The sequence below is a fragment of the Rhipicephalus microplus genome, chromosome 4 (assembly GCF_043290135.1).
Source record: "Rhipicephalus microplus isolate Deutch F79 chromosome 4, USDA_Rmic, whole genome shotgun sequence".
In the NCBI taxonomy this organism is placed as follows: Eukaryota; Metazoa; Arthropoda; class Arachnida; order Ixodida; family Ixodidae; genus Rhipicephalus; species Rhipicephalus microplus.
The window spans coordinates 59,899,266-59,915,688 of record NC_134703.1 but is presented as its reverse complement, the minus strand read 5'-3'; the positions used below and the strand labels follow the sequence as shown (position 1 = coordinate 59,915,688).

The 16,423-nt window shown below is 46.8% G+C and overlaps 1 protein-coding gene across 5 annotated transcripts in view; it reads left to right on the top strand.

Annotated features, from left to right (window-relative positions):
• Positions 1-16,423, top strand: part of LOC119172031 (G patch domain-containing protein 4) — a 45,215-nt gene that overhangs the window by 15,553 nt on the left and 13,239 nt on the right. For 4 of the 5 annotated variants that reach the window (XM_075892838.1, XM_075892835.1, XM_075892837.1 and 1 more), the window contains 2 exons: positions 6,372-6,457; positions 15,374-15,424. In XM_075892838.1, coding sequence (XP_075748953.1) covers positions 6,372-6,457; positions 15,374-15,424 — 137 coding nt within the window. The remainder of the gene's footprint in view (positions 1-6,371; positions 6,458-15,373; positions 15,425-16,423) is intronic. The other variant, XM_075892839.1, reaches the window with a different exon arrangement.

Here is a 16,423-nt window from a genome sequence, read left to right as displayed (position 1 = left end):
GTAAAATGAAACCACGCGGTCCGGGATGTTGATTATTGCGCCATGCTCCCTGAGAAAGTCCATTCCTATAATTAAATCTTTGCAGCACTCTGGGAGAACAATGAAAGTCGCGACGAAAGAAGAATCTCCTATGCTGATTCTTGCTGTGCGTCTTTCAGTAGGGAGCAGCAATTGACCACCCGCTGTTCTTATATGTAGTCCTGTCTATGGCGTTCTTACTTTTCTAAGATGATCAGCCAGCTTGCGACTTATTATGGAAAAATCAGCACCCGTATCGACTAAGGCCGTCACTTGCTCTCCGTCAATAATTACATTGAGGTCGGCGCTCACCATTTCGTCGTTAATATTCGTCGGCGTCAAGTCGTTCTGTCGCGGCAGCACTGGGGACTTTTTATCGTCTTGTGGTCGGGCTGCGACCTTACCCCGAGAGGTCGCCGCCTTTAGTTTCCCCGGTAAGGGCTGGGCGACCTTGTTCCCTGAAGGTCAGCAAAAGTACGTCGATTCGGTGATGATGTCTGAGCAGGGGATGGAGAGCGTGACCTGTGGGCGGAATTGGGCTGGCGATGAGGAGGTGACTCGTGATAGGGAGACCACGTTGTTGAAGGTCCTCGAAAACCAGGGTCGTCATGGCGAACAATGTAGTCGTCATTGGCACGGCGACCGTCGTACCCTGGCTGAGACGGGCGAAGCGATGTGTCGCGGTACCAACAATAGCGAGCTATATGGCCGGCACCACCACAGTTGAAGCAGAGAGGGCGCCGATCGACGGTGCGCCAAGCGTCCGTTCTGCGAAATTGTGGGCGTCTTATGTCCTCTCGTGGTGGTGAGTAAGGCGCGGCAAGTGGTGGCTGGTGGCATGGAGACATCGGAGACATGGGCTGACGTCTGAAAGCCTCCTGCAATGGTTGCAACGAAGGTGCGGCTGTAGGTGGCTGGTAGTACGATGTAATGGGCGGGACGGGTGGTGGTCGGCAGACAGCGTCGGCGTAACTCAGTTGACGCTGATCGCGATCGAGATCAGCTGCTGAAAAAGCGTGCCTAAGTTCGTCACGAATGACTGCGGCAACGGCGGTCACTGGTGTATCCACTGGAGGAGTCCAAAGCTTCTGGATTTCTTCGCGGACAATATCTCTGATAAGGTCACGTAGGGAGCCCTGATTGTCCAGAGTCACTGAAGCGGCGTTGATTGGGGTGGTAGTGGACGAGCGATCATATTGCCTCGTTCTTTGGTGCAGAGCACGCTCAATGGCAGTGGCTTCTCTTATAAAATCGGCCACGGTAGTTGGGGCATTGCGCACAAGTCCAGCGAACAATTGTTCTTTCACGCTGCGCATAAGGTAGCGCAACTTCTCCTCGGACATGTTGGGATCAGCCCGACGACAGAGGCGCGTAACGTCTTCAGCAAACATTGCCACAGTTTCGTTAGGTTTTTGAAGCCTTAACTCGAGCAACTGCTGAGCCCGCTCTCGACGGTCGACGCTAGCAAAGGTGTCAATCAGCTGCTGACGAAAGTCATCCCATGTGGATATACGGCCTTCTCGATTCTCAAGCCACGTGTGAGCGCCGTCATCGAGAGTGAAATACGTGCGGGCGAGCTTCTGTTGAGCATTCCACTGGTTGATGTCGGCAACGCGTTCGTAAGGCTCAAGCCAATCTTCAACGTCTTCGTGTGGGGCACCACTGAAGCGATCAGGCACAAGTGGCTGAAGAAGTGTTACCTGGGCTGGATTGGAAACGGGGCTGCCTTGTATCCCTTGGACCAACTGTGGCTGGCTAGCGGAGGCCATTGGTAGAGGTACGTGATGCCTGGTAGAATGTTCGTCGAAGGAGGTCAGCTCAGGAGATAGGCCTAGCAGTCGCCGACTGAAGCGGTGCACTGGTGTCGTAACAGGTGGCTGCGTGTCGGGACTTGATGAACGGCTTCCAGATGGGGTGTTGAGCATCGGCAGGCTTGCAACCCAGCACTTCCACCAGTGTCGCGGTTCAACGTAAGCAGTGCACCAAGACGTTGAGTCCGAGAACCGACGGCGTGTGTTTTTATGCAGGAGCCAAGAGCAGGCGAGCAAAAACAAAAGCACGTTGTCTTCTTCAGACCCCCTTTTCACGAGGCTGTTGGCGCGCACATCGTCTTCGTTCTTTGTTTCGGGCGCGGCAATATTGACTCGTCACTCGTGTAACAGTATCATTATGAATGTGATGGCTTTAATTACAGTGAATTTAAGCAAGAAGTACACAAAATATGGAGGATGGTGAGATACTAGCAGTTAGGGGTTTCCCGAATCGAATTCAAATAAAATAGTGTCCAAAAATATCAAATATCGAATACAAAGCATTTCACTCAAAATCAAAAGAAAAAACAAAGGAACGAAATCTTCTCATGTCATCAAGCGCATAACGCTGTGAGTAACTGCTGCCGAAGGACTACAATAGTCTTCTGCGAACACAATTCGTTTCACATGACAGACTGTCATGCCGTGATGTTTCGTTGTTTTTATCAACTTAAATTATGCACTCTCTGGGCACTTGAATAGCAGGGATGGAAAGGTATTGCACAGCAACTTCAGGGATACACAAATAAAGTGCAGCTCCACGCACTGCGCTGCAGCTGTAGGGACCACACAACATAAACAAATTCTCAAGAATGAAGCCGGTTACTAGCAGTTTAGCAGGCTAAAGTCAGGACATTTTATGGTGCATGTGGCATACATTACTAAACTATGCAAGTCCTCTTAATCATGCCATTTGCTTGTTGAACAGCAGCAATATTTTTTTAATAACTGGTACTCCACATTTGCAAAAAATGTAATGTGTATTTACTGGATACATTGAGCTTAGCACTCACGTTGCTTGAGTAGAGGAACGTTCCACAAGTTCTGATTTTCACATATCCGTGAAATCTAAAAATGGCTTCAACAGTCGTCAAAACATAATGTTGCCTACTTACTTCAAGTGGTCTGGGCAAATAACTACATATGTTCTTAATTTGCACTAGTATGTGCTGTGGACTCCCCGGTGGTCTTGTGTTCTCCCATTTTCCTGTATCGTTGGTTAAACAGCCTCATCTATGAGTCTTACAAACTCCAAAGAGGGTATCGAAGAAGCAGCAAGCACTGACATGGTACACAAACATACATTACAACACAAAAGGGCACGAATGACACTAATACAGAGTACAGCTACGCAATCACTACTGAAGGGTCTCTGGAGAGGAGTATAAACAGACATTGGGGCTTGAGGATGCTCCCATGGCTACATTCTGTGCAAGTTTGTTTGACGAGAGGCAGCAGGGAGGATTTCAAAGTTCCTTCTGTGAGAACCAGGAGCATGAGATGTGCTGTTTGCCAAGTCTCTCGGGCATTGACACTCGACTAGGCATTCGGACATGTGACGGCCTCCCACACATTGTCATCCGACCACGCCAATACTTCTTTGTTCTAGGCGCTGGCTCCATTTGCCTGGTCAGTGAGGAAGTGCCCTGACACCTTCATGATGACGTAGTGATGATGGATACATGCAATCAGCGCACAGGAATAATAGCGCTTTGCCCTCGTAAACATTTTGCTTTGCTGCATGTGCCCACATAGAGCAAAAAAGGAAAAAAGAAAACAAAAAGTACAGGCCACACAGACTGGACAGATGGAGCCGAAGGCCGGAGCAGACGCATTGCCCTGGCCTGGTTGGCCAACATTCAGGCGGCCAACAATTTTCGGAGACCTGGTGCAACGTCAATGCCACAGAGACTTCACAAATGGTAGGACCTCTGCTCTAGGTGTCCAGTGATGGCAGAGGAACCTGCGACATCCCACCTGCATCCCCTCGCTAAGTGCTCTCTAAGCGAGCCTGTAAGAGACGCAACCACACCAGCTTTTGCCATGGCCAAACTGAAGAGGCACATAGGCAATATTTCCTACGGGCTTCGTTTTTGCTTTGCGCACTGGGAGCGGTTCTCCACAGATAGTAGCGGTGTTCACTACACGGGGTGCTTGAATTTTACCACTGTCTGAGCAACGCACTTCGTTCGATGGTAAACACCTTGGAACAGGCGCAACCATTTCGTGCTTGGTGCGTCATTTTCTTCTTCTGGTTGGATTATGAAGGACGCGCTAGCGTACTAGAACCTGATGCACAGTGGCCTACGGCGTATCCATGATGACGTGGCCAAGATCCTGCAGTGCAATCATGTGCTTGCCTTTGCTTTACGTGGATGGCAGTGGCAGATGCAGTGGCACATTCACAGCTACACTGCAAGGGTGTGGCGGGATGTGGAAACAGCTGCATTGCAAAGGCTGTAAGAAGGAATGCTTGTGCACCTCTCCAGATTAACTATAGTCATGCCTCGATGCGTAAGCGTGGCATGTATGAACGCGTTTGAGAAACTTTGTGCATTTTACTGTGCTTTGTGTTAGTGTATTTTGTGTTGTAGGAGTATGGGTTTGTGTGCCAAGTCAGTGTTCGCCTCTTCCTTGCTTCCCTCATCGCCGTCTCTGACAATCTTCAATAAACCTACTCCCCAAACCATTTCTTAACACCCTCCGCTTATACCTCCTTCAGGGCAAGGTTGTGAGCTGTATATTGGCATCTGGTTATATATTGGCATCTGGTTAAAAAGGTACTAATACAAAATTTAGCTGCCGAGATAGCCTGCGGTATGGATTCCCATGAGCATCTGTATATCATCTGCAAAATATCTATAGTGAATATAGCTTGGAAGGTATTTTACGTGTTCTTTGAAGTTTGAATATTGGAAGTATCCCATCCTGCTGCACACCCTCAGGCTGAAAGTGTGTGGCGGGATGAATAACTGGGGCAAAGGAAAAAATGACATCATAGCTGCCATTTTTTTCCTTCACCTCGTTGGCTTCAGCAAAGTATTTCTCGGCGGTTGCTTGCGAGCCTGTGGCCACGGCACACTTGATGAAAGTTTAGTGTTTGACGACACTCCTGTCCGTTTCCTGTTCAAAAGAACTTTATTTGAACTGTACAGAAGTGCGTCTCTGTATTGTGTGCTGACATGTCGATTATTGCCCGCTCTAGATTGTGGAAGTTTCACCCGGCAGCTTGTCATTTTTGGAGCTTTCTCAAACAGAAACTGGTAGTTAATTAGGAGTCTGTAATTAATTGTCTGTCACTTGATACAGCAAACCATGTGCCATATCATGGCTAACAGAAACCCAGCAACACATTGCAGAAGAAAAAAAATGTGAGGCCAAAATTTTCGTGACGATACCCCTTTAAGCTTCCCTTCATTCTTGTCTCTTATTCTACTTCCATGTCTTTTTGCCTTTTTTGTGCTTAACTTTTGTAAAATATTTAATGCTGATGGTTTACTAACTCTCTGAGACAGCACAGTCCTTTTTTAATGATATTGATTGACTGACTTGCCAAACTGGCCTGCCGTTTATACCATGACTGGCCTGTTAAGCTTCATCCCACTGCGAGACAGACCTGTTCATCGTTTTGAACTCTCCTACCTGAATCATTCTTCAGTGTTTCCTCGGTGCCTTGTGGTCATTGTTGTAGTTTGCACTCTAAAATATTTACAGCGAAAGCTGTTATGGGATCACAACTCGGGTCAGGCGCAGTTGCATGTCCGCTGCCGCCGACGGTGTCCGTAACCACATCGTGCAAAATTACAAAAAACAAAACTTGCACCAATGACAGTGGGGCTCGAACCTGGGTCCACTGAGTGCCAGCCCAATATTCTACCACTGAGTTACGCCGGTGCTTGTAACTTGTTGTCAAACTTGCCTTAGGCAGGCATGACCTAGCACCAATGGCATAGTAGGGCTCGAAACCAGGTCCGTTGGTGCTAGCCCAGTATTCTACCACTGAGCTACTCCAGTGTTTGTGACTTCTCAAACTTGCTTTAGGCAAGCTTGATGTCTGGAAAGCAATCGGGTTAATACGACTTATAAAGCGTTTTACAACAGTGAAAGAACAACCATCGTTGCACAATGCAATTAGCATAACGAGTGGGCCGTCCAATGTTTCAACCTATTACAAAAGCTTGTTCTTGTTTCCCTATTAACTGTGGCGCATACCCACTTCAGCCATAATTCCTAAGCGTCGTCAGCCTCTGCATGGACACTTCGTACAAAATTCCTAGCAAGTGTTTAGCGGATACCACGCTTCTCAAAAGAATGACAAAAAATAGCATAGCGAATGCTGGCCTACTACCCAAAAGTTTATTATGAATGCCCTAGTGGGTACCAAGCAAGTGTGCTTGCAGTAGTTACCCATTGAGTGTTTTGAAAAGGCTCTGAAAGGCCGCTCTTCTAGCTTTCGCTGTGACTGTGCTGCGCCTACCGCACAGGCCTGGCGTTTTTTGTGTTTTACTTTCTTCATGTTAATTGACTGTCCTTCTCATCTAGGCTGGGGTTCAAGATGGATTAAATTGGCTACGAGCCTCTCCTGAACCTGCTGCGCAAAAACACGATACAGACAAATTTCCTGAAAAGTAGGGTACTCTTTATTCCCAATTTTCGTTGCTGTCCTTGTGTGTGTCATCAGATACATTTCTTGAGATCATTTTTAACATCGTTGAGCAAATCAGTGTTGTAGTAATAATCATGCATGACAGTTTCTTTTATTTTAACGAGTGCAGTGCTCATGTGCCAAGATTCTAAAACTACCTAGAGATTTGAGGGGCACTTCCTACATCTCATAGTATGCCATTGAGCATTTCTAGAATGGACACCTTTGTTGCACAGATAGTGTCTGCTGTGTGAGTTGATCACACTTAAATCTTGCCTTTGAAATGACTTGTAATGATCTGAAAGATAGAGAAGAGATGCCTTGTTTTGAGATAAAGCAGCATAATGTGCTTAGTTGTAGAGGTTAGTATTTCTCTACTTGATAAATTATCAAAGTAATAGTGATCTTCATTCATTGAAAACATTACATGGCCATGGAGTCTCAGGCCATCAGTGTCAGGACTCCTAAAGTTTTCTGCTCATCCTTCTTTTTATAAATTTCCATGAAATCCTTCATGGGCGAAAGTTATCCCACATTGCATATGTTATTCTCAAAGACGATGCCTAGGGATGTTTCACAATTTTTACTAAGTTTTTTTTTAATTTTATGCAAGTGCTAATATCAATAGTTCTTGGTTTGTTAATGTTTAGGCTCCTTGTGAAACTTGAAGGTATACTAAAGGCTAATAACATTTTATGTCAGAGTGAATGGTCACTGTTCGAGAATGTCTAAAACATTAACATTATATGCAATAGCACTTTTGTAATAGAGAAATTATGGTAAATGAAGGTCTTTTGGGATTATCACCGGGACATTCTAGGACACTAGTATGGTAATTTAGTAGGGTCACCGTACAATTAATGACAGGTGACAAAAAAATGTCTTTAATTGCATTACGAGACAGAATAAAATGAAGTAGTTGCATTTCAGTCTAATTTATGCAAAGCACAACTTAACGTTACCCTTGAGAAAGACGCAAGTTCTGTTTTTGCGAAGCTGTGCTTTGCTAAGACCCCTTTCTCCGCACCAACTCCTGAGCAGTGCAGGCATGTCGAATGCTTTGTCAGAAGGTCATTTTCAGAGGTGGGTGGTTTGAATTGCACTAACAGTACGTGCACAACTAAAACATGCTTTTTTTTCGAACAGTGTGTTTCCTTGATACGAAACGGGTGCTACGAGGTTTCTGGGGCGCTGGTTCTACATTCTATGTCAACTTAATATTTGCCTTTAGTGTCCCTTTAACTATTTGTGAAGAGGGAAGAACACTAGCGCTGGTCTGCTGGCTGTAAAAACGTTCTATGCCCAACTTAAAACTCTCTACAAGAAAAAAAAAAAAAAACGGAAGACTGCTCCATACTGATTTAGAGCATTGACAGTCTGCACAAGCTAAAAGAATATAGGCTATACATTTTAAACATGAAATTTTTATGTCATGCCATAATTACACTTCAAAAAATTAAAATGATAGGAGATAATGCTCTAGTGATGCATTGCACTAATTGGCAGCATCTAATAATATTCACAGTAAGGATGCCACACTGCTAAGAATGTGCAAATAGTAAATGTTAGGTTCAAGGTAGAATGGTGATTTTCTTTAATCAATTCGAGTAGCACAAGTGTCTGCACAAGTGAGGACCACAGGGCGGTGTAATGCGGGCCCTTGGTACGATGTCGTAATCCCTTTTCCCTTGTTACCTCCTACCGGGGGGGGGGGGGGGGGGGGAGCCTACGTGGTAGTTTTGATTTCAAATGGAGTTAGACAGGAACGAAGAAAGATTGTTTGCAGTTGGCATTGTTCTCTATCTTAGCACCTTATCCCAGATAACTCGTTTCAATTTTTGTAAATTATGACTATTATCGTTGTCTCTTGATAACATGTCTGTTTATTAGTATACCTATTGATAACTATCTAAATTTATTGATTATTGATAATAATTTATAGTCCATTTGTCGAATTTTTTCTCGTTTCCCCTCTAGTATCCTCCCATAACTCGCCGTCTAGCTTCCGGGGCCGTGTCAGCTTAATGAAGCTCTGCCCTTTAGCTGCACATTTGTCATGACCCAACTAACCCGCATAATATATATATATTAAAATAGAGGTGTTGTACGTCGAGAAAGCTTCAGACGCAGCTTGGCGAAAGATGCTTCATGAGGCAGGTCTGGCTACCGGCGAGCAGAGTGCGCGAGCTTCTGCCATAGCCACCGATCATCATCTTCTTCAGTAACAGCAGAGTGTCCGTGATTCAGATTCATTACAATTACTCCCCGCGAAATAAGGAGCCATCCTGGCAACCTATGGACAAGTAAACACGGGAGGGTCGTAGCAGTGTGTAAATCTCGACACGTGGACAATTTCCTGGCCACGACGACGTTGGTCAGAAGCTGGTTCTAGTGGCTAGATGAGGTAATTCACCGGTGATGTTTTTTGTAGTATACGATATGGGCCATGATACTTGGGGACCAACTTGGTAGAAAGGCCAGGTGTAGCAGAAGGGACATGCAGCCAGACGAGCGAACCTGGATCGTAGGAAGTAGTGTTGATTGATGCGTCATGGTGGTGCTTTTGGCGTTCTTGGTCTTGTATTGGGAATGATCTTGCCAGTTGGTGGCATTCTTCAGCGTATGTAGCGGCTTGAGACAGAGTCGTGAACTCTGAGGAGTCAGGTCTGTACGAAAGAATGGTGTCCATAGTGCAAGAAGGTACGCGTCCGTAAAAGGGGAAAAAAGGAGAGAACACAGTAGTGCTCTGTATGGAGGTATTATAAGCGAACATGATAAATGGGAGCACTCGGTCCCAATTGGAGTGGTCTGACGAGATGTACATAGACAGCATGTCACCAAGGGTGCGGTTGAAGCACTCTGTCATTCTATTGAACTGGGGATGATAGGCCTTGTAGTGCCGTGAACGAAGTGGCACTCATGCAGCAATGCTGTGATGACGTCTGACAAGAATACGCGACCACGATCACTCGGTAACTCTTAAGGTGCTCCATGACATAGTATGATGTTGTGAAGAACGAAAGTCGCAACGTCTTTTGCTGTAGACAAAGGAAGGGATGAAGTTTCGGCATACCGCGTGAGGTGGTCAACAGCAACTATGATCTAGCGGTTACTGTCTGCAGTGTTGGGAAGGGGACCATATATATTGATGCCGACACGGTCGAACGGTCGGGATGGGCATGGTAAAGGTAATAAGGTACCACTGGCGTGATGAGGGGGAGTCTTTCGTCTCTGGCACGTCGAGCAAGCCTGAACGTACTGTCGAATAAAAGGGTACATGCCATGCCAGTAATATCGGAGCTGTATGCGAGAATAAGTCTTTAGGAAAGCTGCGTGGACACATTGGGGGTCGTCATGAAACGTGGAACAAATTTCGGATTGCAGGTGACGTGGAATCACGAGTAGCCACTGACGTCCACCGGGTGGGTAGTTGCGTCGGTACAGCACGTCATCGTGAGTGGTGAAGTGCTCGACTTGCCGACGCAACGCGCGAGAAGGGGGAGAAGCCGTCCGCCCAGTCAGGATGTCTAGAATTGAAGCAACCCAAGGGTCCTTGTGTTGCTCGGATGGCATGTCGGCAATGGTGACGGCAGTGGCATCACAGATGAGACTTTCGCAACAGGCAGGGTCAGGGGGTAGGGGCGAATAAAAGAGGGCGTCTGTCCGAATGTTTCCGGCCGGAGCGATAGACCACGCGAATATCATATTCTTGAAGCCGTAGCGCCCATCGGGCGAGGCGACCGCTTGGATCCTTTAGTGACGACAACCAGCAGAGGGCGTGGTGGTGGGTCACGACGTCAAAAGGGCACCCATACAGGTAAGGCCGAAATTTCTCTATCGCCCAAATAATGGCGAGGCATTCCTTTTCAGTGATGGAATAGTTGGTTTCGGCTTTGCTAAGAGTTCAGATTGCGTAGGCAACCACATACTCTTGGAAGCCGTCTTTCTGCTGCGCAAGAATAGCACCTAGACCGACACTACTAGCGTCGGCGTGGATCTCTGTGGGTGCCGATAGGTCTTGTGTCGCAGAATAAGCGGTGACGTGAGGAGGCGGCGCAGTTCATTGAAAGAATCGTCACAGGTGGCAGACCAGGCCGAAAGGTCCCTAGAGCCGGCGTGGAGCTTGGTCAAAGGAGCGATGATCGTCGCGAAATTGCGGACGAAACGCCAGAAGTAGGAGTAAAGGCCTATAGAGCTTTGGAGCTGTTTCATGGTGGTCGGTTTGGGAAACGCTGAAATGGCTGTAAGTTTGGCCGGGTCAGGAAAAATTCCGTCCTTCGAAACTATGTGGCCAAGTTTCGAGCGGCGAAATGGCACTTCTTCAGATTTAGTTGCAGCCCCGCGAGGGAGAGGCAAGCAAGGACTTTCTCGAGGTGGCTTAAATGGGTTGTGAAATCATTTGAAAAGACGACAATGTCATCTAAATAACAAAGACAAATGTTCCAATTGGGATCCTCGGAAGATAGCGTCCATCATTCGCTCGAAAGTAGCTGTTGCGTTGCAGAGGCTGAAGGGTATGACTGTGAGTTCGTACAGCCCGCCGGGCGTGATGAAAGCTGTTTTTTCGAGATCGGCTTCTGCCATGGGTACCTGCCAGTATCCAGAGCGCAGATCTAAAGAAGAGAAAAATTCAGCTCCCTGTAGGCAGTCCAAGGCATCATCAATGCATGGCAGCGGATAGACATCCTTGCGCGTGATTCGGTTGAGATGTCGGTAGTCCACGCAGAACCTGAATGGATCCGTCCTTCTCCACCAGCATAACTGGAGAGGCCCAGGGACTGCTTGAAGGTTCGATTATGTCACGTTTCAGTATATCGTCGATCTGTTCCTTGATGACACGGCGTTCGGCAGTTGTCACACGATATGGACACTGTCGTAATGGTGTCTCTACCGGTATCTATACCGTGAACAATAGATGACGCTCGACCTAAGGAAGGCTGAATATGGTCAAAGGAAGCTCGAAATTACTCGAGGAGCTTGATCAGCTGTTCCTGCTGCCCAGGTGTGAAGTGGCAATCAATAAACTTGCGGAATACATCCATAGGGTCATTGGCGTCAGTTGCTGGTGTAATGGCACAAGTCGGTAAAAATGGCTTGTCTGGATACAACGGGTCTTCGAAAATACAATCTAAGGTCTTGAGGCTCCCCAGACACTCGCCGCGTAGCAGGATATATGGACAAGCAGAGACATTGCACGCATAAAGTAATGCCGAACCATTGAAAAAGCTGATGACTGCGTACGGGAGAACAATGGTTTGGTGATGCGCACTACCTATAGATGGTTGGAACAGGAGCGTCGAGTTTGTAGCAGCGGGGGAAATCACAGGCACTAGGACGGCGGACAAAGGCGCGATGCGGACATCAGCTGCAGCAAACACTGTCGAGGGACTGTGGGGGTCGTTATCAAGACACGGATTCGTCAACGTGAGTTCAGCATGAGCGCAGTCAACGAGGGCCTGATGAGTAGAAAGGAAATCCCATCCTAGTATGACGTTGTAAGATGAACGTGGAAGAACAACAAACTTGACGGCGTACCAAACATCTTGAATAAGCACAGGTTCTGTGCACTTAGCCGTCGGCGCGACGAAATGGCAGGTGGCTGTAAGCAGGGCAAGATTCGTAAGCGGCGTTGTAACTTTTCTCAAATCACGACACAGTTTTTCACTAATTACAGAAACGACGACGCCTGTGTCGACAAGTGCACGTACAGCGACACCTTCTACTAGCACATCAATTTCATTGGGCGGACAAAAAGGAGGTCTTGGAGAATTCGCCGACAACGCAGTTCTTGCCTCCAGAACTGTGGCTGTCAGTTTTTCTTTCGAGCGGGGCTCGTGCGTTGAAGCATCGGGGAGGCAGATCGGCGACGGGGTGGTAATGACCAATGAGGGTCGAGAGGGCGTCGTGGACAAGTTGGCGATAGGGGAAGATGGTTGTTGGGATTCTGGGCAGACTGGTAATTTGCAGAATTTCCACCGTCCTGAGGTTGGAAGTTGCAACGGCAGCAGTAGCGTGCTATATGTCCCACAAAACCGGCATGCAAAACAGATGAGTCGATTATCGAAGGTGCGCCATGGGTTAACGACATAAGGTGCATGGGGCGAAGTAGGATGGGGTGCCGTGTATGTAGGCAATGTCGTAGGGTAGGAGGACCCGGTGCCTCGGTATGCGTCAGATACAGGTGGGGCTGGTGGTCTAGCAACGACGGCAGCGTAGGTCAACGCCGTAGGGACAGATGGTGATGAAGGCAGTGCCTGCGTGACCTGTGTCTCGATGACCTGGCGTAGACGTGGGTCTAACGAGGTCACTGGCTCGGATGCTTCGGCCACAAGGGAAAGTTGACGCGCAACTTCTTCACGGATGAATTGTTTGATGTGGGGCAGTAAGACGGTTTGATAAGCAGTGACGTCGTGCACGAGACCGGAAACTTCAGCTGTATCTTCGGCAGCCCTGCGCGTTGAGACACGCTGCTTACGCAACTCGTCGTACTCTTGACAGAGCTGGACATTCTCGGTGACAGTCTGTGGGTTCCTAGCGACGAGCATCTGGAAGGTATCGTCGTCAACTCCTTTGATGATGTGCTTGATTTTGTCGTGTTCGGTTAGCGATGCATCGACGTGCTTGCAAAGAGACAAGGCATCTACGATGTAACTTGTAAAGGTCTCGTTCCTGCGCTGGACTCGACTATACAGACGCTGTTCCACGCGAAGCCGGCGCACGGCGGGACGACCGAAGACCGCGGCGATAGTGGTCTTGAAGGCGGACCAGTTAGTGATTTCGCCTTCGTGGTTCTCGAACCAGAAACTGGCCATATTAGTGAGGTAAAGGCACACGTATGGTCGCAGGCGTTCTATTTGTTGAAAGCGTTTACGATTTCGTACTCGATGAGCCAGTCCTCGACGTCATGCTCGTCGTCGCCGCGAAAAATTGGTGGATCGCATTGCCGAGGAACGCCAGTACAGAAGACTGTTGTTGGTGGGGCAGCTTGAGAAGGGCCAGGAGCAGTCATGGTTGAACGATGAGGGTAGCGTCGGATTGCGAAGTTACGGGTTGATGGGAACCCCGGCTCTCCCACCACTTAAAATAGAGGTGTTGTACGTCGAGAAAGCTTCAGACGCAGCTTGGCGAAAGATGCTTTATGAGGCAGGTCTGGCTACCGGCGAGCAGCGTGCGCGAGCTACTGCTACAGCCATTTATCATCATCGTCTTCTTCAGTAACAGCGGAGCGTCCGTCATTCAGATTCATTACAATATATATTTTTTTTTCAATTGGAACAATGTGTGTGTGAATGCAAGCTTATAAGCTTGTATAACTAGCTTTAAAACCTAAAGAAGGTCGCAGTTTCATCGTAAAGGTGAAGCTATGAATGCGATAACAAAAAAGTTTATATGCCATACGAAGAACGACAAGCAGCTCAGTACATGTAGCGTGCCCCTGAAGTACAAAGGACGCTCGATAAAAATGCATGCATATACACAAGACAGGCGTGTGCTAATAAATTGTCACAGTTGTTACGTCTGTGTTTGAGCAACGCGCTGAAAACGTCGACAATGCAGAACCTAATGCTCTCAAATATTTTTTTTTTTTAACTGTGGCACATTATGCGACTCCTCAGCGTCTCCTGCCACGCAGTGGCGTCTGACCCAAGGCGTTCCCGGCATTCTTTTTCTTTTTTTCATATAACAAGGGACGCAGAAAGGGGCCATTTTTTCATGTGCGTATCAAGGGCAGTTCTCACGTTAAAAGAAAACGAGCATTTCGTGATAGAAAATACGCTCGCACTTCTTCCAGATCTGCCTACCACCAGCGGTAAATGGTGTCTATGAGTAGATCGTCGTTACTACACTAGAACCCTCATGGTGCATGGTTGAGCTGTCTAACATAGCGCGCTCTAGAGCAAGTATTGCAAATGAGCAAGAGGTAACTGGTTCGAATCCCCGGTCGGGTGTTTCATAATTTTTCTTCTGGTTTAATTTTTTTGTTGTGCCTTTTTTTACATGCCGGGCATGAAGGTGACGGCAAAGATCTGAGATTGTCCATATAACTGCTATCTCAATGAAATAATGGATGTTAGGGTAATATGTCCATGGACATATTACCCTCACATCTATTATGAGGGTAATATATTACCCTCACATCTATGAAGGTAATATATCCATAGACATATTACCCTCACATGGACATATTAGCCTTGTATTATTACTCATAAATGGATTTAACCATAAGTGGGACTTTGCGACAGTGTGCGTTTTAATTAGTGTTTTCACTGCATAGCACTCCTACGCAGCAGTGAAAGCACCTTCACAGGGGGGTTACATGCGGTTTCATTCATGCTTGTTTGTTCGTTTCGAATACCTTGAAATTTAGCATTTTAATTTATGGTCGAAACAAATTTGAATGCTTTAATATTTGCACATGTTACACGCAGCCATGGAGCATTTCCTTGTTTTCTATATTTGGACACACTGTGATTAATTCTATTTATTGTATTTACTCCTGCTATTTACTTCCAGAAAACATTTTTAGGCACTGAGTAACTCTCACAGCAACAGCTTGGCCATATTAGGTGGACCGTAGATCATTCTTTGTGGGTTTGACTGCATGTGTGATAGCACATGGCTGTTGTGTCTCTAATCATTTCATGTGCCATTAGGAACTGCTTTCATTGTTTCAGCTCTCTTGAACATGAACAGGCATTAATTGTAGCGAAACAGTCATTTGGACTAGTTGATAGCGGTTGATTATGGAAGATAGAAGTGGGGCAGAGTACGTAACACGGACTGGAGGAGAGAACAACAAAAGGCATTGTTTGCCGAAGTGCTCACCAGTGTTAGTGCAGTCTCTTACCATCTGATGATTTTGCGTATGCATTGCCAATGCTGCTTTCTTCTGTTCCAGTGTACTAGATGAAGAAATTTTCAAGGCATGTCGTGGCCTCACAGCACACAAGTAAGTGGTGAACTCATATGAATTGCTGAAGCAACCAACATCACACTACTTGCTAAAGTCCTTGTGATTACAGTTATTGCTCCTGCATTCCTGATTATCCTTGGCTTCCAGGCTCACTTAGTTTGGTTTATAAATGAAATAGTCTCTAACTTTTTCGGCATACGGTTGTGAAGTTGTCTAGCAATGGTAGCATGTGGTCGAGAGAGCAAGGCTGACGACCCGATGTAGCCAAAGAAGGGCCTTCGCTCAGAAGCAGAACATCGAGGCAAGTTTTCAGCAGCGTTCACATGGTTTACGTGCCTCAGCTGGGGTGGTGGTGCTACCTATTCATGGTTAATAAGTTAAAGCAGTGAAAAGGAAAAAAAAAAAAACGAGAATATTTGCCTATGCCACCTTGGGAAGCATTGTTACAAGTTTATTTTCGTAATAAAAGTAAATAAATATGAACCACACGTCAAACAATAAAACAATAATGTTGCGGACTTCTTTACATCGATCTTGTAGTTAAGCCTAGACTCGTTCGAAACGGGAAGCTAGCTCAAAAACTACGCCAACTTATCCGTAATACTTGGACATTGAAGCTAACTGAGGGCAAGTGAAACCACTTTAAACAGTCGTTTACTGCGAACAAAGTGAATCTTTTAACAACTACACTAAAATCACTTCGAAGCAGACGTCCGAGAGTGCCGCCATGTTGTACGTACACCTACGCTACCACAGTAACATTGTGGGCAACTGTGGGCACAGGTTAGCCAGATGAGGACAGAGGACGTTCGAGGACAACGAGAGACCTTTATATGCACGAAGACGGACAAATGGATATACACAACATAAATTCACACATATATACACGCGTTCACGGTCCTACGCGAAAGGGAGTTAAAGTTCTTGTTCGTTCACTCACATTCTACTCTTGGGGCGTGAACGTTCCGCTTGACCTTGAGCTCTCTGGTAGTCGGGAGGCGGTGTGCCTTGTGCTTGCGGAGTTCGTACCGAGGC